We start from the raw sequence: 27114 nt of genomic DNA on the forward strand, positions 1-27114 counted from the left end.
ATATTATATAGATATATATCAACAATAAGGTATGTGCGCCATCATCCCTCTCTTTCATTTGGCTTGTTTCTTTTGAACCATTTAATCTACCTAAATTAAAACCTCCAAATCCAGGATCATCTCTGCTATGGGCCCCAAGAGAACCCAAGGCTTCCAGGCAGAGGAGGAAAGATGTCACCTCTTACGGCTGAATTGAGACAAAATGGCAACGGGAGAACCGCCTCGAAGCCTAGACCAGGTAGTGTTTTCGCAGTTACTCAGAGCTGTCTGGCTTCTTCGGGAGAGGGATCCGCCTCGGCCTCAGCTTCCATCTGCCTGGAATGCACAGCTTCCAAGGACTCTGGGGAAAACCCTTGAAAACTCTGGCAGGCTGACACCATCAGCAACATCTGCAGCAACAGCAACGGTAGAGCACCGGAAATTCTAGTTCTTCCAGTTGCCCGGGATTCCCACTTTGAACTCTTCCTGGAAACGCTTTCTTCACCCCTTATCTTGCGAAATCTAGCGGGCCCTCCCTCCGCTCTCTCCGGCCTCTTATAGCTGCGAGAGGCGACACCCGCAGCTCTGAGCAGAGCTGCAGCTGCGCGCGACCGTGGCCGCCTCGCCTCCCAAGCACTTCCCAGCAGGTGGGTCCCGTCGCCGCTATTGCCTCGTACCTTTCGCCACGCTGCCCCGCTCCCTTCTCTGCTTCAGCCCAACTCGAGCCCCTGCTTCCAGGACCTCACTCCCTCGCCAGCTCGCACCGGGAAGGAGGTGCTGGCAAACTCCCTGCCGCGCCCCTGCGCCCCTGCGCCCCTCTCCAGGAAAGGCCATCCAAGGGTGTCGCGCGATGAGTTAAGCAATGCAGCAAGCATCTAGCTTCCTGGAGTTTGATCGCTCATCTCTACCCGAGGGTGCAGAGAAACCCGAAGGTGGAAGGCTTAGGGTTTGCATTCCTCTCTGTGCCTTACTTCTCGACAAGAGCAATCTTGTGGCGCTCTCCCAGAAGGGAGCCTGGAAGAATGTGGTTTTGGCAATCTCCGCAGTCTCAGATCTTCACCAAGAGCTGAAATTTGTCCTGAGATCTGTAACACTTCCGTCCTTGATCTTGACTTAAAAATCTCCTTCTGAAAATTATCGATTGCTTTTCCAGAGAAATATCTTTTGAAAGTAATTTATTGTGAAGAATAAATAAAGCCTGGTTTCCCTTGTTTGTCCAGAGGCAGCTAGAAGGTAGTTTTTTTTCCTCCCAGTGGTAATTTAGGATTTTTTTTTTTTTTTTAAAGATGACTCTGTAATGAAGGTGAATTGGATGGAGAGTAGGGGAGGGAACTTGAAGAAGTCTATTACTAAATCTAACTACCAGTTCACCACTTCTGCCCCAGTTTCCACCTTCGTAAAACAAAAGGCTGTTGGACCAGATGATACATGCAGTCCCACACTCTAAATCTAATAAGGTGAAAATCCATGACCAAAGATTCTTGCTGGTTTGAAACATACTGAAAATCTCGTTAATGCAATAAGTATAACCAAGTGATTGCTTTCTTCATAATAATGCAAGTTTCATTTTTACGGGGATAGTACCCAGTTGTGGAGCATCTCTTCGCACACAAGTATCTTAGACATCTGCCACATTTATCATTCAGAGAATATGCTCAGCTTTCTTTTTCTTTTTCTTTTTCTTTTTTTTTTTTTTAGGGTTTTATTTATTTATTTGGCAGAGAGAGACAGGCGAGAAAGAAACACAAGCAGGGGGAGTGGGAGAGGGAGAAGCAGGCGCCAAGCCATGAGCCCTATGTGGGGCTGGATCCCAGGACCCTGGGATCATGACCTGAGCCAAAGGCAGATGCTTAATGACTGGGCCACCTAGGCGCCCCTACTCTCAGCTTTGAAAACCATTCTTCAGCCATGCTATGTGAGAATGTCCTATTCCCTACAAATGGCAGTCATATAAATGTCACTCACATGAAAGAACATTTTTTTCTGATACAGTAGGTGTAATTTTATAAAATGGCACATTTATTTGAAGCAGTAACTTCTTTGAGATATGGCCTTTTGCAAGGCCCCGAGTTTTTCAGAATGCTGTGATTTAGCACAGAATGAAATTCCACCTGCGTGTATCCTACCTGCATGGCAAACATTGCCAACCCAGAAAACGGGATGAAGCTTTCCCCTATTTATCAGGCTTCGAGGTTGTAAAGTAAATGGTACATGTGTACAGAGAAATTGGGTCATAGCACTTTCTCCATCGGCAACATTTATGGTCCTGCTGAAGTTCATATAGAAACTTCAGGTTCAGAAACTAATGTGTATAAGACCTAACCCCTAACTTGAGAATAATTTCCTGACTTGTGCCTGGCTTAAGCTTGCTAACTGGTGTTAGAAGTAGCAAAATACATTTTTATAAGCCTGTTAATAAATTGAAAACCCTGGGCCTTGAGCCTTGTTCTGCGCAGTTTTAAGAAAAATAGATCCATATGTCAGAGAATTTTAAAACTAAAGCAATGCTGGGCAGTCACTTTGCTCTTCCCTGTCTCCTGAAGGACCACCCTTAGTCACTCTACCATTGTTAATGCCATTATTAAAAGGACATAAATTCTCCTTTTAAAATCTCCCAAGTAGCTGATTCTGCAGTCTCCCACAGAAACACAATCCAATGTTTCATGATCCTCACCATCTGGTTCTCTTTGTAAGTTATTTGGATCTTTTGTCAACTGCTATTTAAAAATCATTTCGTTTTAAAATCTTAAGAAATAGGAAGACTAAAATCTTAAGAAGACTTAAGCCACTGTCAAATTTATGTATGTAATCACCTTTCAAACTTGAAGACTTGCTAGGGTATCTTGTACCTTGTTTCCTCTGGGTTTCCTCCAAGAAGGAGGCCATTTACTATGTGCCTGCGCCCATGTCTACCTGTAATTCTTACTGTGAGACTCCACACAGGCTATGAATTATGTACTTGTCTGGGTGGGAGGGTTTTTTTGAAGTTACAGTTCCTCAAGAAATGAGAGAAATTAGACTTTACAAAGACAAGACTGTGAAGTCACCTCTTTGACTCTGTTCTTTGTAAATCCAAAGAATATGAGTCATTAGTTAATGACTAAGACTTTCTGAACAGTTCTGCATGATGTGTTAAACCTACTCAAGATATTTTGAATGACTTTTAGGACATTTCCGAAGTGATTGGAATTAGCACTTTTTCTTTTGTTGACAAGAAATCACTTCTGGAAGGAATAAAGCCAAGTAAGGATAATTAACGCTTAAAACAATGCATGATGGGGTGCTGGGTAGCTTAGTTGGTTAAGGAACTGCCTTTGGCTCAGGTCATGATCCCAGAGTCCAGGAATGGAGCCCACATCGGGCTCCCAGTTCCAGGGGGAGTCTGCTTCTCCCTCTGACCTTCTCTCTCATGCTCTCTCTCACTCTCTCTCTCAAATAAATAAAATCTTAAAAAAAAAAAATGCATGATAAGAAAACATACTTGGCCTATAGACATAAACAATTTGTTCTTTCAAAATTATTAAGGAAAAGAGAACAAAGATTGGGTGTACTGTTTGAAGATCATCTTTCAGAAATATATCACTACAAAAAAAATGCACTACTCTACCAGAAGTAGACAGGCAGGACATTGACAACCTGATCCAAATGCTTCTCCACAATAAACTCCCAGAAGAGTTTATTACACCATGTGTGAGATTCTTACCACATTGTACTTTGACAATCACATATTTCTACAAACTTATTTTGAGAGAAATATGTTTCTTTTAAGTGTAGATTGTATGAACCATCCTAATGCCAGGCTGAAGTAAAGTCCACTTTTCAACTTAAAAGGAAAAAAAAAATGTGGCAAAGGGTAATTTTGAAAAGTTAGGAATTATAATTTAAAAAAAAGAAAGAAACTAAGAGGTATCAATATCACTGCATATCACATTTCATAGGTTATTAGAACACAAACTAGGTAGTCTCTTTTGCCTGAGCGCCAAATACTGCAGGGAGAAAAATAGCAGGGGGTTCCAGTCAGGTCTCCAGGGATGTTGGCACTAATGCTGGGAATCCAAGGGGGCAGTTAACAGTCCATGCTGATTCTGCGTGTTTCACCTCGACCTGCTCTTTTTTACAGAGTGTGGAAACAGCTGTGAACCCAAGGTAAACAGTGGCTGAAGCCATTTTGCACAGACTTGAGTATACCTTCTTGTGCTGTTTCCCAGGCAAATTAGTTCCCATTCTTTAACATGGGGTCCACTGCGCACCTTCCTGTGCTTGGGTCCTTACACGTCGCAATATAGCAGTTTGATTCTGGGTCTACATCCTCCCCAAGACTGGAGCCCGGCATGGCGCCTGGCACAGACAGTCCGTTCACAAAGTTTACTGAAAACATAGAACCCCACCAAGATATTGATCAAACTGATTCTGAAGTTTGGAATACATGAACCCTCTTGGACATAGCAGGTTATGAGCCCTTGTGCTGTACTACCTAAGGTCAAAGTGTCTAGAGTTCAACTGTTTGCCATTTGAGGAGAAGCATGAGCTTGCTGTGTACTGTACAGTACATATAAAACAAAGAGTGGGAATTATTATTTTTTAAAAGAAAGAAGAAATTGCAGGAACCTTAGTGTTTCTTCTCATTAACCTTAATTTTAGTAACCTTATTATGTTGCTATACTGGGTAAGTTTCATTAAAAATATTGTAACTATAATACTTTAGAGTCTAATTCATTTTAAGGAGTGATATAATATGATTACAGATTACAGCATTTAACTGAGGTCATGAAAATTGGAAAATTGAATTATTAACGGTTTTAATTAGTTTAACTTAAGTAAAACGTGTTAACCCTTCTTTAATACCTGAAAGCATGGCATAAGATACAAAGCCTAGTGAACAGTTCAAAATAATTGTTATACCAAGTCATTCTTATACCAAAAAAAAAAAAAAAAAAAAAAAAAGGATTATTCTCCCAGTTATTTCTTCATAGTAAAGGAAAGGATGTTGAGGTGAAAGCAGTTCACAGGTTGGCAAATGGTTCAATTCAGTTAATGAGGAAAGGTGCCAGTTGCCTCTAGTTTTCCCAAACTGTGATCCCCAATTGTGCATTCTTGAGGCATACCTAGAAAATAGGAATGCGTGTGTTTGTGGATGGAGGTTCACAAAGATGTTCCTGTTTCGTCTCCCTGAGGGAAGCAGGAGTCTAGAAGGATCAGATTCATAGCCAGCATTGTGTTCATTCCATGTGTGGGGCGGAGAGGGTGTGGGCCCTTTGCTGGGGTAAGAGGGAGCCAACATGGACCCTGTTTTCATTAAAGCCTAGGAGCTTTCTGAGAAGGGAGGCCCTTAAGGAAAGAGATTTAGGGCTAAGTTGCAGACAGGACTGGAAAAGTGTATCATCCTATCAGCCAAATTATTTTCCCATTTCCCTGGTCACATGCCATTCTTGGGGAGAGGGGATAAGAGGGAGGGAAAAAGCCAGCGAAGTGCTGGTAAAGGGCTCTCTAAAGAAAAAAGACAAGTCCTGATTTGTAGCATTTGCTGATTCCCGTGGTGTGGAAACTCCCACCATGGCTGATTTCAAGACCTCACCTGGCAAGCCAGTCTCCAACCATACCATTGAAAAGAACTGAGATTGAAAACCAAGGAATTTTAAAAAGGTGCTATCTCATTAAAGAAATATTTTAAGCTAGCACAGCTCTCAAGCTTGTATATTAGAGTATAACACTAGGAAGGGGGAAGGAGTTTCAAGAGCACTTTGTCCCCTGGGGTAAGCCAAGGAAAATATGCAAGGCCAGATCCTGCCCAGAAGCTCAAGCTGATGGGTCTTGGCAAACATCAGAGGCACTATGGCCAGTAAGGAGTCCTTGCCTCTGAGAGCCAGTTTAGAAATAAAAGAAAATGATACCCCAAAGATGGAGACTATATTCCCAAGAATGTGTAAATCACTCCCAGGAGATTTTTTTTTTGCTTTCTTTTTTTTCCCCCCAGATTTATTTATGTGTTTGAGAGAGAGAAAATACCTGCACTCGAGAGCTGGGGGAGGAGCAGAGAGAGAGGGAGAGAATCTCAAGCAGACTCAATGCTGAGCACACAGCCTGAGGGGGGCAGGGGCAGGGGAGTGGGCAGGCTCAATCTCATGACCCTGAGATCATGACCCAGGGGGGAAACCAAAAGTTGGTCACTCACCCAACTGAGCCACCCAGGTGCCCCAGCCCCAGGAAATTTCTAATAAATAATAAGAAGATAGATAATGTGAAGCAGAATCGAGTTTCATCACCGGGGACTTCGGAGTGGGATCAGATCCAAAGCAAACCTCCTCTACCCCAAAACTAATTTGACAATTCAGATAATTATATTCAGATAATTTTTAGTGGCCTCAATATGAAGATAAATGACTATTCATAGGAAATTTACTGAAACAACGTTCATTCAAAATTGAAATGATCAAGGGCACCTGGGTAGCTCATTTGCTTAACTCCACCTTCAGCTCAGGTCACCATTTCCAGGTCCTGGGATGGAGCCCCAAGTAGGGCTCCCTGCTCAGTGGGGAGTCTGTGTCTCCTTCTCTTTCTGCCCCTCCCCACTTCTGGTGGTCTCTCTGGCATGCTCTCTCTCTTACTCTTGCATATAAATCAATAAAATTTTCAATACGAAAAAAAAATGGAAATCATCAAATCTCTCGTTAAATGTCTCTGGCCATAGTAGTCCTAGAAAAAGCAAAACCCACTAACTGACACTGAATACTAAGTGGGTTGTTGCAATCACCAAAGTATCCAATAAGCAAATGCTCATGTAGCCTGTACGAGCCAAATGTCACGTAATCAGTGAGACAGAGATGTTTTTCTGTTTGTGGCAGTCCAGGTTCTGTCCTGATGCTGAATCTTTGGTGACTACAGATTCCTAAGAAGGTGTTTAGCATTTAGAAGGTAAATAGAGGTCAAGGCAAATTAACTCGGACAAGACTGAATTCCTGACCTTGTCTTCATGAGCCTCAGGCTTTAATCAAATGAACTAACTATCCTATTAAGTGGATAATAAACGTATGATAAAATTCTTGGCCAGGGAATCAGAATACAGTCTTCATTTATCCCAACAGATGCACTGAGATCTAAATGCAGAAACATGTATTAATAAGATTTATGGATGAACTAGAATTTGATGAAGAACTTAAATTAAAAATAAATAATTTTTCTTTTAAAGTACAATTAAAATAGACAACAGAGTTCTGCATCTCCTTGCTGTCTTGGTAATTCATTGGGTGGTAGTGAAATGTTACTAACAGAATCATTATAGTTATGGCACAGGCCATAGCTGGTTCTAGTTACTAGCAATTCCTGAGGAAGTATATTTACCTATAAGAACATAAATGTGAAGGTTAGATTTAGTTATGCTCTTGTGACTTGATCAAACCATACAAGTCAAGATTATTGTTTCCTTTTGTATTAGTCTACTGGCTAGCATAAAAACAAATCATCAGTAAACTTGGTTGCTGTGAGATAAATAACATTTTCTCACAAAATAACTGAAATAATTTACCAGATTTTCAGTAACCAACCTGCAGCTGGTTATTTAGATTAAATGCATTAGATGTTAGATATGTTAGTCTGTGACTATTACTAAGTGAGGTACTTCTAATATAGAGGCTAAAATATGAGATACACTATTGTATTTTCAAATAACATATAGACACTGAAAACTACATGTCAAACAATTAGTAGAAAAATCCATTGATCGTAGATATGTTACATTTTTCAAAAAACGGCAATCAGAGGTCTTTTTAGGCCAAAGTCTTCTGGTTTTGCTGCAATAATATATACTTGTCAAAAAAGGATATTGGCTTAAATTTGAATATGCTTGCTTTCCCTGAAGAACCTTGATCTCACTAAATACAGAAATAGCTCAGCGAATAAATTGAATGAGTTCATGTGTTAGTGGAAGCTTTTAAATTTTTAAAAATATTTTTTGCTTTCCATTTGTCCCTGGGATATATTAAAACAAATGTTTTAATCACACAAAGACTGGCACCGTTGCAGAACTCCCTCCTGCCCCTATGCCTTGAGATGAAAGGAAATACCTGATGGATGGGCTTCAGCTCATTACAGATATGTTGTCAAGTCATGTAGGGCTTTCAGGTCGAAATTCAGAAGTAATAATAAAACAGAAGGAAGAAGTAAAAAAAAAAAAATCCTTATTTACAGGTCTCAAATTAAAATGAAAAATCATGTCACATCTTATAGAGTTGAAAAGCGTTGTTTATACTCTAACTCTCCGGAAGGAGCCAAGACAGATCACTGGATTTGTGTGCTACGACCCCAGTGGAAGTGTACGAGTCCAGTGGGGACACTACTTGTGGAAGAATCCAACATCTTGGATGAACAATCATTTCAGGATTCAAAGTGAATTCTTAAGTGGGGACTATCTTTAATAGTAATTTCATCCAAATGATAAAGGAGGGAGTGTGTGGCCCTATGTGAGAATTAGTATTCAGGAGTACTCTAGGACATCAGTGGGGGGATTTGACCCAAAAGATTTTGTGGCTCATGGGGAAAAACTTGTCAGGGTTTCCTTGAGACAGTTACAGAGCAAAGCCTTCCTGCAGTCTGACACCAAGCCCTGAGTCTGACTCCCTTGATTCTCTTTCCGGCGGGGACTACACACTCATTCTTCCCTCTGGTTTTCATAAAAATAGGAATTCTTGCCTCTCAGACTCAGCCAATGACTATTTTGTGGAAAAAGTTGTTTTTTGCACAAAGCAGGTGAAATGTTCTGCAGTTGCTTACAACCTCATCAACACCCTGCTTTCTCTCTGACTTTTCCTTCCCTACCATCCCTCTCCAAAAAAGATAGCCTTATCTTTTTTCATTTGCAGTGGTTCTCAGTCCTGGGTGCTCCTTAGAATTGATTGCTTGTTTGGGTTGGGGTTCTTTGTTGTTCTTGTTTGTTTGTTTTCTTTGGTTGATTGATTTTTAGAATACAGATGTCTGGGCTCTACCTCAGACCAATTGATTCAGAATCTCAGGGGGCAAGGTCCTAGCATTAAATATCTACCTAGCTGATTTTAATGTGTGACCTGGGAAGAGAACCACTGTAGCAGGCCATTAACTGAAAGCCAAAAAATGGGCAATGGTTAACAATTTTTGCTCAACAGTAGAATTATCTGGAGGAGTTATTTTGGAGGAAAAAATGCCTCTGCTCTACCCTAAACCAGTTGATTGAGAGTGTCCAAGAGTTTGCTCATCTGCATTTTATAAAAGTTCTCTATGTGATTCTAACATGCACCAGGATTGAGAAGCACTGGTTTCTAGCATAACCCTTGGTGGTGGTATCTGCATCTTATAAACCTTAGTGATTCTAAAAAGTTGCTTTGATGGTTGAACAAAAGTCTGGAGAGAGTGCCAGGGAGACATCTCACTGTCTGTACCACCATCATGACCCCTCTCCCTGCATTCCCATCCAAACCAAATTCTATAAAGAGTTTCTTCTTTGCCTACTCAGAGTCTTTATGGTTCCCAGCACACTATTTCTATTACCCAAAATTGTGCATTGTGATGATAGTTTTATCTTTGTAGTCCTTTACATGATTATCTCCAAACTGTTTTAGAAAGACATTTTTTTTTGCATTTTTAGTTTGTCGAAAAATGTAAAATTGGGTAATCTGAAAAATAATGTAATACTATGTATAACTAAGTTTGAATCTTTATATAAAAGAAATTTGCCTTAATTTGTATTTTCTATAAATTTCTCAGAATAAAAAACATAAGAGGATTCATGGAGGTTGATTTTTCCTTTCAGGTCTATCTGCACCTGAAAGGGAAGGGGGAGATTTTCTTTCCTCTTCCCATTTTTACAAGTGGTCTTATATTCATAATTATTTACATATTTTCCCCTTCACTCTGCAAACACATTAGGGGAAACAAAAGGCCCATTTTCAAAAAAAAAGACAATAAAATGTCCACCATTCAGAAGAGGCATGGTTGGGTTGTTGATTCCTGTTCTTCTTACTAAGAGGAATGATGAACAGAGAAAGGGCAAAGAGAAAGGAGAAAGGTCAATTTGCTCTTTTGTTGCTGATACACAAGGGATTTTAAAATTTTATTTTGATGTATTCTCCAAATGAGGGCTATGCATATACAGAAATATACTGCTTAGGATGAAAAGAAGTCCACTATACAACTTTAGACTGGTATCTATTTATCAGATCACTGTACACTGCTTCTATGCTTTGATATGAATTAATATCATAATAAAGACTGCAATTATCTCCTAAACAAACCAAATAGGTTGCATTGTATTTTTGGAATATGCCAAAAATCATTGACTTGTTAAGTATAAGCATTTAAAATAAACAATTTTTTATAGCTATGGACAAGTTTATCCTAAAACTTCTATGGAAAGGGAAAGGAACTAGAATTTCTGAAACACTTCTGAAATTAAAAAAATAATAAAGTGGGAAGAATTAGTCTACCTAATTTTAAGTCATCAAAACTGCATAGCATTGCCAGAGGGTAGACACACTGATCAATGGAACAGAATAGAGAACCCAGAAACAGAGCCACATGTGTATGGCAACTGATTTTTGAAAAAGGTACAAAAGCAATTCAATGAAGGAAGGATGGTCTTTTAAACAACTGATAGGGAAGTAATTAGATATTCATAGGGAAAAAAATGAACTTGGCTTAAACCTCAGAATTTATACAAAAATTAACTCAAAATAGATAATGGATTTAAATGTAAAATATAAAACTATCAAGCTTTGAGGAAAAAATATTCAGGACCAAAGCCTAGGTGAGGAATTCCTAGATATGAAATGAAAAGCACAATACATAAACAAAAAAAGGCAGTATGTTAAATTTAATCAAAATTAAACACTTCTGCTCTGTCAGCAACCCTGTTAGGATGATGAAAATACAAGCTACATAGCTAGAGAAAGTATTTGAAGACCATGTATCTGACAAAGACCTCATATCTAGAATATATAAAAATTCAACAGTGAAAAAACAAAAATCCAACTAGAAAATGGCCAGGACAAGATGACTTTTCACCAAACAGGGAATATAGATAACAAAGAAGCAAGAAGCCCATACAGTGGACCACTATTTGACAAGAAAAAGGAAACAACTGATAGGCTTACCTATTTGGAGGGATCCCGAGGGCATTATGTGAAGTGAGAAAAAGCCATTTTTGTGAAAAGATCACATGTTGTGTGATTTTATTTATAAAACATTCCCCAAATGACAAAATTAATTAAAATTAATGACAACAGATGGATAGTTTCCAGGGGGTAGGAGAGCAGATATGGAGTGGCACCGAATAGTTCCGCATCCTGATTGCCCCCAGTGGATCCACGAAACTACCTTTGGGATAAAATGACATAGAATGATCTGCACACGTTACACCAGTGTCAGTTTCCCAGTTCTGACATTGCTCTTTAGCTACGGACAATGTAACCATTAGAGCAAATGAAGGATTTGCAGGAACCTCTGGTACTATCTCTAAGACTTCCTGTGAATCTAATTATTTCAAATAAAATGAGTCTTTTGTCAGCAGCATTGATTTATTAAGCATAAACATTTAAAATATGCGATTTTTGTTATCTTGTTTGGACATTTCCATGTTTCTCATATGCTGGAAGTCTCCTAAATTGGGACACTCTCTAATCTCTGACTTCTGGGAAGTGACAGAAGTAAACCGCAAAAGCCAGACAAGTGCTAACATCCTCATGGGATGCTTCGTTGGAACGTCCCAGAAGAATGCCGCCTCAGGTTCCCTAGGCCTGGGGTGGGATCTGCAGTCCAAGGGGGGTGGGATCTACATGACCCACGCCTGATTCCCCCCTATGCCGTGTACACACATGCATGCACACACACACACACACACACGCTTCTCTACTTCAAAGTCATCTTTGCCATCTTTGCATCTGTGTTGTTGGTTATCAGTCTCTTAATCTATATGAACACCAGGTATAATCACTTTACCTATGTTGGCCCCCATCTTCACCAGCCTCTCTAGGAGACGCAAAATCAGTCCTGGAGATTTTCCAGTCCAGAGGTACTCTTGTTACAGAACGGAGGTCTGTAAAGAGCAGAAGGAAAAATAAATTGCCCTGCTATGTTTTAACTGTCTGAACCCCCTTTCCCTTAGTAACTCTGCTTCCTGTGTACCATCTTTCTTATTTTCTTTATCCCTTCTTCCTACATCTAAGAGTAAAATAGGATTAGGAAACTTTTTTTAAGTCATTGCATAAGAAATCTTACACTACTTCCATAAATCCATGTTTACACATGGGAGCTATTTTGAATTACAAATAGTCTGAAATAGGTGTAACTTCCTTATTTACATAGTACTTACTGTAAGACGAACCCTCAACTTGATCTCCCTTGTGGTTTAGATTATGCATACATCTCATTTTTATGAACTCCTATTATTAGAATTTTTTCCGAGACTTCAGAATGAAATTCTTCCAAAGAATTACCAACTTTTTTATTTTTTACATGTTATTTCATCATCCCAGCTATGGGAACTGAGGTCTGATTATTTTTCTTTTTCCACACACACAATAATAATAACAACAACAACAAAAATGTTGTTCTTGTCCTGGGTTGATTTGCACGCAGAGCTGGTGACAGTGGTTTGCAATGTAAATGGTTTACCAGGGAAGTGATTCCAAGGAGCAGGAGTGAGAGGCATGGGGCATAAACTAGAATCATAAGAAAGGTCACAGGAGAGAATTTTAAGTCGGCCATCCCTACAGAGGAGTGGTGCTCTATTCCACTGGGGTTTTCTGAGGAGCTTTATAAAATGTGTCAGAACTGAGTGCCAGAAGATGAAAGTGTAAGCACCTGCTTATTCCTGGAGTCCCATTCTCCATTGGTCTGTGGTGGCCCCACGGGTCATACATGTCTGAATGCTAAGCAGGTCCGGGTATCAGAGAAGCCTCAGGCCAAGAGTCCAGAATACAAGATGTGGGTCCCCAAAGTGGACTTCTGTTAGGCAATGGAAGTTCAGCAGATCTCCATTACTACCCAATGACTGGAAATAGAATGCGGAGGATTTGAAGAGGAACTGAAGATGTCGCCAACACAATTATCAACCTTAGAACTTCGAACTTGATAAGGACAAATTGCCCAATGGAATGACTCTATTTCTTTCTAGGTCAATCAGTGATGTTTTAATATCTCCTTACTGTTTTTGTACCTACAATTTGCCCAGTGAAGTCTATGAAAGTTTAAGAAATTGAAAATAATTTCCGTGGTTGGTATAACAGCCCAAGTGTGTTACACTGGATTGCCAAGCTGCATTTTAAGAGGGAAAAATTAAAATGAGTAAGAATTACGAATAAGAGAAATTCACACTTGAGCTGTTTATACATCTGTGTTTTGATAAACTCATATGTTCTAAAGCCTTTTCTTATAGGGTTTCATTTGTAAGAAATAAGTGGGGAAAGCAGAAACTTCTTAAGAATTATTGAATGCAGGGGCGCCTGGGTGGCTCAGTGGGTTAAAGCCTCTGCCTTCAGCTCAGGCCATGATCCCAGGGTCCTGGGATCGAGCCCCGCATCGGGCTCTCTGCTTGGCAGGGAGCCTGCTTCCTCCTCTCTCTCTCTCTCTGCCTGCCTCTCTCCCTACTTGTGATCTCTATCTGTCAAATAAATAAAATCTTTAAAATAAATAAAATAAAAAATTATTTTAAAAAATTATTGAATGCTATTTCAGATAAATTTTATTTATTTCCAACATTCAGTTATAGAAGCATAATTAACCCTTAATTTATAAAATTTATATAAAGGTTATATTAATTAGGTAATTAATAGATTGAAAAATTAGAAAATCACTAGATTATTTGAATAATCTATTAATGACAGCCCATTTACTAAGTACTTACTATGTTTCAAGAAATGTTTTAAGATACAGTAATTCATGGGGCACCTGGGTGGCTCAGTTGGTTAAGCATCTGACTCTCTGATTTGGGCTCAGGTCGTAATCTCAGGGGTGTGAGATCAAGCCCTTCATGGGGCTTCATGCTGGAAGGGGTGCCTGCTTGGGATTCTCTCCTCACCCCCCAACCCCATGATCTCTCTCTCTCCCCCAGCCAAAAGAAAAAAAGATACATTAATTCATTTAATCCTCACAATGTCTCCAAAGTAGGTGCTATCAATCTCTCATCTGAAAAATGACACTGAGACATCAAGAGTTTGAGCAACTTACCCACACTGATAGTGCCACAGGAGATGGAACAAAAAAAAACAGTGCTGTTTAGTTAACATCTCCGTTAAAAAAAAAAAAAAGTTTATGACAGGTCAGAATAAATTAAGGTAGTGGCCAAATTGTCAAAGTAGAGTCTGGACTCACTCTCTGTTTGCAACAATTAAGGTGATCCAAGTGAGAATATGTCAATAAAGATAGCATCCATCCCATTAAAGGACACTGGTAACTTTATCAAATCTGTACCATACTTGCAAATGTTCGTCTGAATATAAGAGAGAGAAAAATAATATATGAGAGGGAAAACTCTGGATAAAAAGTGAGGGGATAGCCAGCCAACTGACATTCTTTGAACACATTCATAATAATCAAGCCATCATTCACCAGTTTGAGAATTTGAGTTCTAACAAGTAGGTATGAACTGATTAGCAGCTTATATTACAAATGTAGTGATTTATATTATAAATTGTTAAAGTAGTTTGCATTGGCAGATGCTACAAAGAATTTCCGAAAGACCCAGCTATGTTTCCATAGGAGAGGCCCGGTGTCCTCTTCATGCGTTCCTCCACCTTGCTCATGCCCTTCTCTGACTCAGTTCAGGCTGTCAGTCACCAGCTAGTTCTACAAATGACTCAGCTGTGGTGATTCAATCAATTATTCGAAGAGTTTCAGTGGAAGTACAGGGTAGTCTTATATTTCCTGTCCATTTCTTCCATGACTTCTCACTACCTACAAAGCTCTAAATGGTCTGCTTATGATACAGGTACACCTTTGGATAAGCTCAGGTAAGAATATAGGTATTTTCCAAGGCTACAATGGAAAGGGCAAATTTCTGAAATCCCATTAAAAAGGTGTGAGCTTCCTGTGCTCTACAATTGGCATGAAATCCACCATGTAAGAACTGAATAGTGACTACATCTGGTTTAAATTTCACAGCAAATTCACTGAAGGTTTCTTTAAAGCCATTTGGATGATAGAAGCAATGTCTTTACAACATCCCCCCGACTTCTTTGCTTCTCCCTTATTCTTCCCAGTGGTTACACTTTAATCACTCACCTTTCTCTTCATTATGTGTCCTACACTGTGCCTGGCATACAGAGCAAAGAGCTCCTTCCAACACCTCATTCCACCTTTCTAATATCACTCAACAAATTTTGTCAAGGAGTGCCCTGTCCATCATAGTCAGTGCTCTTGTTAGCACTGGGGATACATTACTAAACAAAAGAGACCAAAAAAAGAAAAGAAAGAAAGGAAAAGGTTAACTGAAAATTTATACTAAAAGATAAATGTTATTTAAAATAAATAATTTTTTTGAGAAAAATTCATTACTGAAAGAAAAAATAATGTTCTTCAGAATAACCTAAACTATATCATTGGGCCATAGGAATTTGAGAATTTTTATTTCATTTGTCTTTAATTTAAATTTCAAAATCTTTTAAAAGGTAACTCACATGCTTTATAACCATATTTCAGTTTAGTTTTAATTTGCATTTCTTTTATTTTGGGTAAGATTAAGATTTTTTTTACTATATTATATCACCTTAGGATGAAAATCAACTTATATCTTTTTCCCAATTTTCTATTGGGCGATTTTTTTTAATTTGTAGGAGTTAAAAATATTTTTTGTTCTTTGTTGATGATCTTCTGACTTTGCTTACAGTGGTTTCTGCCTTGTAGGTATTATTCATTTTTATGAAATCAGTTTTATGTAATATATATGACAATTTTTACTTTTAATTTAGATAGATTTCAGGTTGAGAGAGAGATTTTGTGTTTTTATTTATCCCTTTATTCTTTACCGATTTCAGGGATTTGTGGTATAGAAAAGGGCCTTTTCCCTCTAAAGTTACAAAAGAATTCTCCATAGTTCCTTCTAGTTTTATTATAGTTCTACTTAAAATAGATAGATACAGGGGCACCTGGGTGGCCCAGTCATTAAGGGTCTGCCTTCAGCTCAGGTCATGATCCCAGGGTCCTGGGATTGAGCCCCACATCAGGCTCCCTGCATGATGGGGAGACTGCTTCTCCCTCTGCTTGTATTCCCTTTCTTGCTGTGTCTTTATCAAATAAATAAAATCTTAAAAAAAAAGAGAGAGAGATACATAGGTAGATACATACATACATACACACATAATTTAAATCTTTAATATATTTTAAATTTACTTTGAAGAAGAATATGACATGTAGATTCAACTTTTTCTCCCAGTTGGCTATTTAGTTGTCCCAATATTTGCTCCTGAATAACCTTCTTCTCACTGACTTGAGATGACATCTTTATCATATATGCAGAGGTCAATTTCTGTACTTTTTACTATTTCACTGAACATTTTCTATTCCTGTGACACTGCCATATTACTTCATCATTTTAGCTTTATAGTATTTATTTTTTTTAAAGAGTTTATTTATTTACTTGACAGAGAGAGATCACAAGAAGGCAGAGAGGCAGGCAAAGGGAGAGTGGGAAGCAGGCTCCCCGCCAAGCAGAGAGCCTGATGTGGTGCTGGATCCCAAGACCCTGAGATCATGACCTGAGCCGAAGGCAGAGGCTTAACCCACTTAGTCACCCAGGTGCCCCTTAGCTTTATAGTATTTAAATATTCAATAGAACTAGCCCTCTATTCATTACTTTGTTTTTCAGAATTTAGAAATTAAATTAGGGAAAGCTGAGAGCAGCATAAAGTTGACCAGCCCATCCAAGAACATGCTGTACCTTTGGATTTACATAAACCTTCTCTGGGTCTTAAGGGAATTTTATATTTTTCTTCGTATAGATCTTGTACCTGTCTTGTTATCTTGCTACATTTATTCCTAAATATTTTCCCTATTCTGCTACAGCTTTAAGTAGGGTCCATTTGCAAACTAATTTTTTTAGTATGTGAAGAATATTGATATTAATTGGGTTCCTAAACAAGATACTGTATTGATTTTTTATGTATGGTACTTCTTCAGTTGACTTTCTCAAGTTCTCTAAGACTACAGTTTCATCATCCACAACCCCTTTTGAATTTCTATACCTCAAATTTTTTTCTGTGGTCTAGTTGTGTTAGCTAGAATTTCCAAACAATAAACTAAAGTGGTCAAAGCAGATAATTTGTCTGGCTTATGGCCCATCTGGTTTATGACTTTATTGGGAGGTTTCTAGAATTCTTTTTTTTTTTTTTTTTGGTAATTCTCTTTTAAGTTAGATTCTAGATTTTAGGTTGAGAGAGATACCTTGTATGTTAAGGAAATACCTGTCCGCTCCTTTTTTTTTTTTAAACTTTGAGTCAAAAATAAATGTCAAATTTTAACATATGCCCATTTAGCATCCACAAATATGACTGTATTTTTCTCCTTAAATCTTCTAATATGATAAGTTATATTAATAGATTTTCTAATACTGAGTTTATAGAACTCATCTTTACATTCCTAGAATAATCCCCATTTGATCAACGTCCATTTTCTTTTAACAAGCTGCTGGATTCTGTTTGCTGATGTTCTATTTAGGATTTTTTGTATCATGAAACAAAGAAATTGCTCTACAGTTTCCTTACTAGTGCATTCTTTGCTAGAGTTTGCTCTGAGAACACTTGGAACTGTTAGGTGTTGGACAAAGTTGATATCATTGCAACACATATCCATAGTTTAAAGCATCCACCAATAAGGGTCCTGGTTTTTCACTGCATCTTTTTATCCAACAGAAGAAGTTTTTGACTAGTGATTTTGTTCAATCAGACACATATGAGAATATTTATGACAATAATTTTTCCATGTTGAGCATTCCTATATTGTTGGCTATTTCTGTTATTATCTTTCAGTTATGGAAAAGACTTCTATAGGTGCATTTCCTTCCACTATGAATTCTTCAGAAAAGCAAGAGACTGTATGTATTTTTGGAACTGGAGATTTTGGAAGATCACTGGCACTAAGAATGCTCCAGTGTGATTATTCTATTGTTTTTGGAAGTAGAAACCCACGGAAGTCCAGTTTGCTGCCCAACGGTGCAGAGGTCCTGAGCTACTTAGAAGCAGCCCAGAAATCAGACATCATAATCTTAGCAGTCCACAGAGAGCATTATGATTTTCTCAAGGAACTAACTGAGGTGCTCAAAGGAAAAATATTGGTCGACATCAGCAACAACCTCAAAATTGATCAGTATCCGGAATCCAATGCAGAGTACCTCGCTCAGTTGCTGCCAGGAGCCCATGTAGTAAAAGCATTTAATACCATCTCAGCCTGGGCTCTCCAGTCTGGAGCACTGGATGCAAATCGACAGGTAAGATTAAATCATTAATTTACACTCAATCTTTAAAAGGTGAAGGTTTTGGGGTGCCTGGGTGGCTCAGTCAGTTAAGCCTCTGCCTTTGGCTCAGGTCATGATCTCAGGATCCTGGGATTGAGCCCGCCATTGGGCTCCCTGCTTAGCAGAAAGCCTGCTTCTCCCTCTCCCCACCACTCATGCTCTCTCTCACTCTCTCTGTCTTTCTCTCAGATAAATATATAAAATCTTTAAAAAAAAAAAAGGCAAATGTTTTAATGCGCACTTACCTCAAATATGCCAAAACAGAATTCCAAAATAAAACACCAACTAAACACTTCTATTTGCTAATATGTGCTGTGGATAATTTTTTTGGGTTTAACCAAGTAAAGTAGTCAATGTTGTGATTTATTTCTCATTGTCAGCACTCTCAGTGTTTAGTTTGATGGAACCCAATGGTGTCAGGCTCCATGTACATACTAAAAATAACAGACTGTTGATGGATAACCTCTCCATTCCTATTACACTGTATGAAACTGGTTCCATTTATTCACTGAGATTAAACATAATCCGTAAGTGTTGTAGCACCCATGAATACAGAAGAAAAACCATTCACCCTGTGGAAAAACCAAGTCCTATGGTATCAGTGTGATATGCTTAGAACCACTCTCAACTTGAACCCTGGTACTTAACCATCCAGCACATTTGTGCAGGTTTAAAACATACTGCTTCCACGCCCTTGTCTGAAAAGCATGTTCTTGTTTTCTTGTTCTGCATGGTACTTACATAGACTTTCAAAGTAATGCCCAAAGAAAGAGTAAGTAGTATTTAATTATTTATTAATTGATTATTCTTAACCCAGGTGTTCGTCTGCGGAAATGATAGCAAAGCCAAGCAAAGAGTGATGGATGTTGCTCGTACTCTTGGACTTACTCCACTGGATCAAGGATCTCTTATGGCAGCCAAAGAAATTGAAAACTACCCCCTGCAACTCTTTCCAATGTGGAAGTTCCCCTTCTATTTGTCTGCTATTCTGTGTGTCTTCTTCTTTTTCTACTGCGTTATAAGAGACATACTCTACCCTTATGCTAATGGCAAGAAAGACAGCACATTTCGCTTGGCTATTTCCATTCCAAATCGTATCTTTCCAATAGCAGCACTTACATTGCTTGCCTTGGTTTACCTCCCTGGTGTTATTGCTGCCATTCTGCAACTGTACCGAGGGACAAAATACAGCCGATTCCCAGACTGGCTTGACCACTGGATGCTTTGCAGAAAGCAGCTTGGCTTGGTGGCACTGGGATTTGCCTTCCTTCATGTCCTCTACACACTTGTGATTCCTATTCGTTATTATGTACGATGGACACTGAAAAACAGAACCATTACCCAGGTAAATCTTTACTCATTTGTATTCTCCAGTTCCTTAAATCAAAGAGAAGTCTTGCTACATCATATTCCATTTCACGATTACAGAAAATTGCTCTCCTAAGCATCTTTATTTTTTAAAGTACTAGAGCTCCTGTCAGGTTTTGGTTATTTTCTCTTTTGTTGTTGTTGTTAGTTTGGTTTGGTTTGGTTTTTGGTTTGTTTTTATTAATGAATGCAATTGAGAGATTATACAACTATTGAGAATGAAAGTTAGATTCCCAGGTTCACTTGGATCCAGATGTGTATTCCCAGGACTCGGAGGGCTACAGGCAAACTGACAGGTTTGGGGGCTCAGGAAACCTAATAACACTAACTTGAATTCCTTGGGGAGGGGGTGCAGTCAATAAAGGTAAACCAATATGTTTTCAAGCTTCTATTTTTATGCATGCTGCTTGCTTTTGGAAGTCAACACCAACTACCTTCTAAGTAAGGGGGCTGTTCAAACCTGTGTCACAGGAAGGTAAACAAATTCACAAAAGGATGCTTATAACTTCATTAATGTTTGACTTGCAGAGAGCCATCCTGAATAACCAGAAAACTAAACAATTCTGAGCAAATGTCAAATACTATTTTCTGCATAGTCAAAAATGCAGAGAGAATCAGCTCAGAGAGTCTTAAAGCAGTCCCAGAGGAAGTGCTATCCATCCATTCTAGTTTGGAAATAATTGGTTTTGATCAATCTTACTGCATTTTCAAAGTTTATGAGTCGATAACTCATTGAGGTACTTCTGTGGATTTCTCTACATTATTTCCCTCACAAATACACGGGAAGTTAAGGGCCTGATTTTTCTCAGTCTGTGGTGTGACAGACTTGATGCTATATTACGAAAAAAATAAACATGAAAGAACCCAAACTTTGTGTGTGTGAATAATCAGCATATAAAGCAGAAAAACAGAATCCTGATACAATCATTTGAGAACAACAAGTTTTGCTTGGGGAACAAGAAACCATATGGTAAAGAAGGTTTAAGTAAATGTTTACTTTGTTTTAGAATTTATAGGGTCAATTAAAACTTTCTACACAACTCCTAGAGTCAACTATTATAATAAAGTCCCAGCAGAACCAATTACTATTTCTACCGAGAAATATCATTTCCAAGTGTATTTTTCTCCACAGCTATTTTTAAGTGATTATTAAGAAATACATACAATTCATCGGGAGCCAATACACCATGCAGAGGTATTTTTCAGTCCCCTTAAAAGTTTGGGCAGTTTGTAAAAAAATTTAATTTTTAAAAATTGCTTTTTTCTTAGGCAATAGCCAAGACAGACGATCCATTTAGCACCACTACTGCCTGGCTTAATGATTCATACATAGCTTTGGGAATCCTTGGATTTTTCCTGTTCGTACTCTTGGGAATCACTTCCTTGCCATCAGTTAGCAACATGGTCAACTGGAGAGAATTCCGATTTGTCCAGGTAAGGACTTCTAATATTTAATTTCCTTTATATTGCAAAATAATTCTGACTTTACAAATATTTTAATTTTTCTCTCTTACTATGCATAAATTTTCATTTTGCTCCTTCACTTCCCTAGCAATGTCACAAAAATAGCAATTGAACCAAATTCAAGTGAGAAAATGCTAAACTCTGGTACCAAAAGACATAACATAATAGTTTTGTTTCCTAGCTGGGCATCACTTGCCAAGATCACTGCCTACTCCCAGAGCCACAGGTCAGAGTAGAGAGTGAAAAATGCCAACACTATTAAACTTTGTATGTAGGAATGTGCTAGATGCAATGTGAAGAGAAACCCAAAGACAAAATTTCTACTTCTGAAAATCAACCTTAACATCTGTACTGATACATATTGATACAAAAGGGCATATATTAAACTCAAGTTTAAAACCATCAAAGCAAGCTATGTTAGACTGTAATCATACCAGACCCAATGTTGGTCTGTAAGGGGGAAAATTGTTGTTTCTCACGTATCAACCACCAGATACCTCACTAAAGGCAGTTAGTTATCATTCTTATAGACCAGTAATACTCAAAGTGTGGTGCCTAGAACCTCACCATCAGCTGGGATCTTATTAGAGACACAAGTCCCCAGGCTCCACCCAGACCTAATGAATCAGAAACACTGGAGGTATGGCCCAACACTGTGTTTTAACAAGCCTTCCAGATTATTCTGATGCATGCTTGTTGTGAACCAGGATAATAATAGAAAAGACCATTAATAACTGAAATTAGATTTGAATTTTATAAAACTATTTGAATTTCAAAAGTCTTGCAGTTTCTCCCAGAGAACAAATGCAGTCAACATTTTCTCATGTTAACACCTTTAGTCAAGGCATTGATAGAAATAAACATTGAGCTTTAGAATTTAGGCCAAAACAAGCAAACAAAAGTGAATTTGCTAATTGTTCTTTATTGCAATAGAAATTAGCTAGCATCTGCTTTTAGTCAGTAACATAAACTAATGTGGTACTTCTTGAGGACATACTGTAACTTATTCATCTCTGGCCTCCAGAAAAGTTGATCAAGGGAAGAGTTTTACCATTGGGGAAGAAATCAAGGTATATTATTTATTCTGAGAAGAGTTTACACTTAGCAAACTTTCCCATCCCCAGCCAGGTTAAGATGAAACCAACTTAATCCCCTTCACCTATATTGCCCATCCTGGGAATTAAAGTACAGCACAGGAAATACAGTCAATAGAATTGTAATAACATTGTGTGGTGACAGCTTGTGCCTACACTTATCATGGTGAGCAGTACAAAATGTATAGAATTGCCAAATCAAGATGTTGTATACCTGAAACTAAGACAATGCTGTATGCCAACTATACATCCTTCTAAAAATTTTTTGAAGGATGAAACCACCATATCATTAGTAAGCACAATCTTCTTTTTTTTAATGCAATATTTATCATTCCAAAGGAGGGTTAATGCTTTCTCCAGTACTTAGCAGAGTGTTCTAAATATTCAGATGTCAAATATTTGTGGTTGGTAATGAATATCCTTCATTGGCTTAGAGTGTTTCACTTTAAAATATAAGTACAGTGTTGATGTATATGTATTTTTTTTCTTGATTATATAGTCCAAATTGGGTTATCTGACCCTGATCTTGTGCACAGCCCACACTATGGTGTACGGTGGGAAGAAATTCCTCAGTCCTTCGAGTTTTAGATGGTATCTTCCTTCAGCCTACGTGATAGCACTCATCATTCCCTGCACCGTGCTGGTGATCAAGTTCATCCTCATCCTGCCATGTATAGACAAGACCCTCACACGAATCCGCCAGGGCTGGGAGAGGACCTCAAAACCAACATCAAATGGACAATATTTAAAGCAAAGTTCAATTTGCCTGGACTCTCAACTCTAGTATTGTATATTTAGAGAAGACTGTGTAATGGGCACAGTTAAGAAAGCATTTTTCTCCCACCATGGTTTGAAGTTTGTTAACAGAGAAGGAACTGTTGCCTGACTTTGAGAAATGACAGACAGGGCTAGAACACCATTTAATCTCGAGGTTAGTGATGAATCTATGTAGGTCCCTGCCTCTCTTCTTCCCAGAGGCAGTGAGCTGAGGTCACAGTGAGCTTTGTGGTTTCACACTAAAGTGTTTTTTTTAACATGCATGACCTAATGTCTTGCAAAATCCAGGCGAAATATATGCAACTTCCTTCTCTGGTTCAAGGGCTGAGTGCAATGAAAAGGAAAACAGTAAGATGGTGGCCACTGATAAAGGCTTTCTGAGGTATGTCTGAAAAAAAAGGGTCAAATGAAGTAAAAGGAATGAGAATTTTTCTTACTGTTCTTTCTAAGTGAAGGTGATCCTAAGTATTGCCATAGTGAATTCTATAGTGAAAAGTGCTCTTTGATTTTGCTTTTGCCAACCTGGATGTGTGCTGTGGAGAACTATTGCATAACATAACAAAAATATCACCATTGATGGAAAGTAACCATGAGCTGAATACATGCAAATCTATTACCGCTGTTATAAGATTCTTCCTTTACGAGGAACAGATGTAGGGAAGATTGAGTCCAAATGGAGAGATATCCATTTTTTTTTCAATGTACAATAAGCAAGGAAAGGTTGATAAAAGTTCTTGCACAGAAAGTTGAAATAAGCCAGAATTTTAGATAGCAAGCTAAATAAACTTTATAAAGTTGCACTCTACCGGGTTTTGTATGATTTTGGTATTGTGGTATGCTTTTTGAATAACATATTCCAAATATATTGTTCAGTACTAATCATCTATGAAATGGATTTCTAGCATAAAAAAGTAGCTGCTGTAATTTTTCAGGGCTTATTATAATTTTAAGCAGTGAAATTAAGTGAATAATGAAAGAGTAAGTTTGACCCAGGCACAGATGAGAGAATTATGTAAAATCTTAGAGTAGAAAGGTGTGAACAGTAACTGAAATATGAGACTTGGTTCTTTCTCCAATCTTTGCTGGAATGCAGGGTGGTTTTCTCTGTTTTTCCTGTGCTGACTGTGCCATTTCCAAGATGACCTTCAGCAGGATCAGCCTTCCTGGCTCAGGCATGGAGCTGGAAGAGCCTCAAGCACCCTCTTCCCACAAACCAAAATAACCAAAAGCCTTTGGGATTGACATTTTTCTGTCTGCTCTATAAAGGCCATCTATTTTTCTTTTTTCTTTTTCAATTTTTATTATCATATATGCTACGTGATGCGCAATGATTAAAATACATGAAAACATCACCCACCACCCAGGCTATTTCTCCACAAAACTTTTTGATAATAGTTTCATCTACACTATGTATTCAATTTTACATCCTTCCTTTTTCACTTAATATATCAGTGGTTTCGTTCTCTTACATGGTATGCATATATTATTAGTGGCTGCAATATATTACATCAAATGGGCATTTATTTAACCACTGCACTAATTAAGCATGTAGGTTATATCTGTCTTTTTTTTACTAAAACAAATAACATTTCAGAGAATATCTTAGCACTTATTAATTTTCCATATTTTAAATTATTTCCTTAGAATACTTGCCAAGAATTGGGATTACAAAATTAAGAAACTCTTAATCACACTTGATATATATTGCCAAATTGATATATATTGCCAAATTGACTTTGTTGATTTCATTGCCATTGGATGAGGGTGTTGGTTTCATCATACCTTTTACAGATTTTGGGTTTTATATCAGTTTGTGTTCACTGAGAAGGAACACAGAACACATCCTCCATTAATTTATCTTTGATCCACCTACGCAAGCTTACAAAAAACCTGGAAAACCGTGAGCAGACCTGAGTTGTATGGTGCTGACCCTAGAGCATGAGTGGGAAAGACAGGGAAAATGTTACTACTCATCTGTTACATTTTGTGCAAAATGGCCAAGTCTTCCAGGGTTGGAGCCTGCTTGTTGTCTAGAGAATGGTTGCTTCAAAATTAAATACTACCCAGGTGGAAGTAAAGAAAGCCTCTGGGGTTAACCATGCTCTTTGGTGATGAGTTTTTACTGGGCCATAGTTCATCATTAAAATAGAAAATGCCACACTTAGGTTAAAAAAAAAAAAATCCTATCTAGAGTAAAACTCTACTTTTATAACCCTAGTAAAAATGTTCTGCCTGGGTAGTTTATAAAAGCCATCAAACATTCTTCAATGGAAGTTGAGGAACGCTTCCAGTGGTTTTAGTGTAACAAGGCCTTGGCAACCCTGACCTCAGCCTCAACCACAGGGGCTCCAAGCCCCACCAACAGACCAGAGAAGCCAATTTCCTCCCCTTGTCCCTCTCAAGCTCCTTCCTCGCCAAACCATCAAACCAACTTAATCTCCTAACACAGCAGACTCCTCCCATTTACCTAGGGTTGGAAAGAATGAGTTTGGAACAGATGGGAGTAGTGAACTTCCTTTTAACAGGTCCAACCTGTACTCTATTTAAAAAAAAAAACAAAAACTTAGACTAAACTGCACGTATTCTAGGAAAATTTTTAAGCTCACAGAACTTATATTTTTGTATGTTCTCTCCATGGTAAATGATGACTGCTTCTGTCAATTTGTACTCATTAAATATTATTTTAAAAATATGTTCCACTTTTGTTTAATTCCAGTTTTGACTCATCAGCATTGCAAAAAAAGGGAGAGAGAGAGATTAAAAGGTTTTAAATCACAGTAGTTCCAGTATCTGGAAGTAAAATACCTCCCTTAAGGCATAAGGAAAAGGAGATGCAGTACATGAGCTTAAAAGCCCATGAACAGATCTGCAGCTTCATCCAGGACATACTTGATCTCAGCAGTGGGTACACTCCAGTATCCTCTGTGCCTCACTTTTACCCTCAGAGAGGGGAGAGCATCAGCTGGCCAAGCAGGAGGAGGGTATATTATCCCACACTGGACTTTGATAAGAAGTAGACAAAAACAAAAAAAACTTTCCTTCCTCCACGTAGATGCTGCCAGGATGGAGCTAATGACTTCACTTGACTTCACTAATGGACTGACTTCAGTTTGGATTTCACACTGCAGAACAAACATCAAACATTCTGCACAACTGGACAGCCTCAGCCCTCATGGGCATGATCGTTCTTTCAAAAGCAAGATAGAAACTGATAAATAAATAGAGGCTAGCAACCTGGAGAAAGCAAGAAGCAAACAGAAAAGCCCCTACTCAAAAGCCACTTCAGTTAGAAATTGCACTAAAATCTCTTCATGCATTAACTGCTCAGGGACCACAAAAGAGCCATGATAATGATGAAAATGTATCATGAATTTTAGCTCTAGGAACCCAAAAGATTCTGGGCCTCCTCCCAAAGTCAAGGTGGAATGACAGTCAAGGTGCTGGTTTTATTCTCCATCCCCCGAACCAGTAGCCACAACACCTATCCATTGCACACTCACACTCCAAACACACCCTTGTAGGATCCTACTCCAGTTCTCTATAATGAGTTAAAATTACAATGTAGAAAAACCTCTACCCTTCTAAAGATTTGTTCAGGAGAATTTAGGAAGAGAGAGTGTTAGTTCTTCTCCTAGGCACTGCCTTTCCTCAAGCTCAAGCCAAAGCCCTGAGCATTCTGGGCCAAGACAGCAACCCGGGAGGCTCCTGAATTCCCTTCCTCCCACGGACACACCACACTGATAGATGCACACAGTGCAATTCCCTCTGAAACCCCCTGAGCCCCCAGATAAGAGCAAGTAAGAAGACTACAATGAGGAGGACCAGGATGAAGGGGGAAAGGGAAAGGAACGGATATTAGAGACAAGAGGAATGAGGATGAACAGGACAGTGCACCCCCTCCCCCAGCCTAACAAGGCAGAAGCATCCAGTTCTACATGTTTCCTGCTTCAAGGGGATCCTGCA

At 38.6% G+C, this 27114-nt stretch overlaps 1 protein-coding gene and 1 long non-coding RNA gene across 3 annotated transcripts in view; one reads left to right on the plus strand and one right to left on the minus strand.

The window, feature by feature from the left end:
* The window catches only part of LOC123951632, a 75433-nt gene that overhangs the window by 7334 nt on the left and 40985 nt on the right, over positions 1 to 27114 (minus strand). Inside the window, exons 3-4 of the long non-coding RNA XR_006820488.1 lie at positions 19568 to 19769; positions 11941 to 12037 (exon numbers count right to left, since the gene is read on the minus strand). This is a non-coding gene — a long non-coding RNA (uncharacterized LOC123951632). The remainder of the gene's footprint in view (positions 1 to 11940; positions 12038 to 19567; positions 19770 to 27114) is intronic.
* Positions 558 to 25843, plus strand: STEAP4 (STEAP4 metalloreductase). Of its 2 annotated transcripts, none has more exons than XM_046020417.1 (5): positions 558 to 626; positions 17964 to 18421; positions 19266 to 19793; positions 21086 to 21250; positions 22874 to 25843. In XM_046020417.1, exons 2-5 carry the CDS (start codon positions 17966 to 17968, stop codon positions 23156 to 23158), a joined length of 1434 nt encoding a protein of 477 aa, XP_045876373.1. In that variant the 5' UTR covers positions 558 to 626; positions 17964 to 17965; the 3' UTR covers positions 23159 to 25843. The 2 variants fall into 2 exon arrangements, with proteins under 2 accessions (XP_045876373.1, XP_045876374.1); XM_046020418.1 differs by having other exon boundaries at positions 22911 to 23095.

This window comes from Meles meles, chromosome 10 (genome assembly GCF_922984935.1).
Source record: "Meles meles chromosome 10, mMelMel3.1 paternal haplotype, whole genome shotgun sequence".
NCBI lineage: Eukaryota > Metazoa > Chordata > Mammalia > Carnivora > Mustelidae > Meles > Meles meles.

Coding starts and splice junctions, on each gene's coding strand:
- STEAP4 (XM_046020417.1), top strand. CDS start 17,966: ATGGAAAAGACTTCTATAGGTGCATTTCCTTCCACTATGAATTCTTCA. Junction 18,422..19,265: donor CACTGGATGCAAATCGACAG/GTAAGATTAAAT, acceptor TTCTTAACCCAG/GTGTTCGTCTGCGGAAATGA. Junction 21,251..22,873: donor GAGAATTCCGATTTGTCCAG/GTAAGGACTTCT, acceptor TTGATTATATAG/TCCAAATTGGGTTATCTGAC.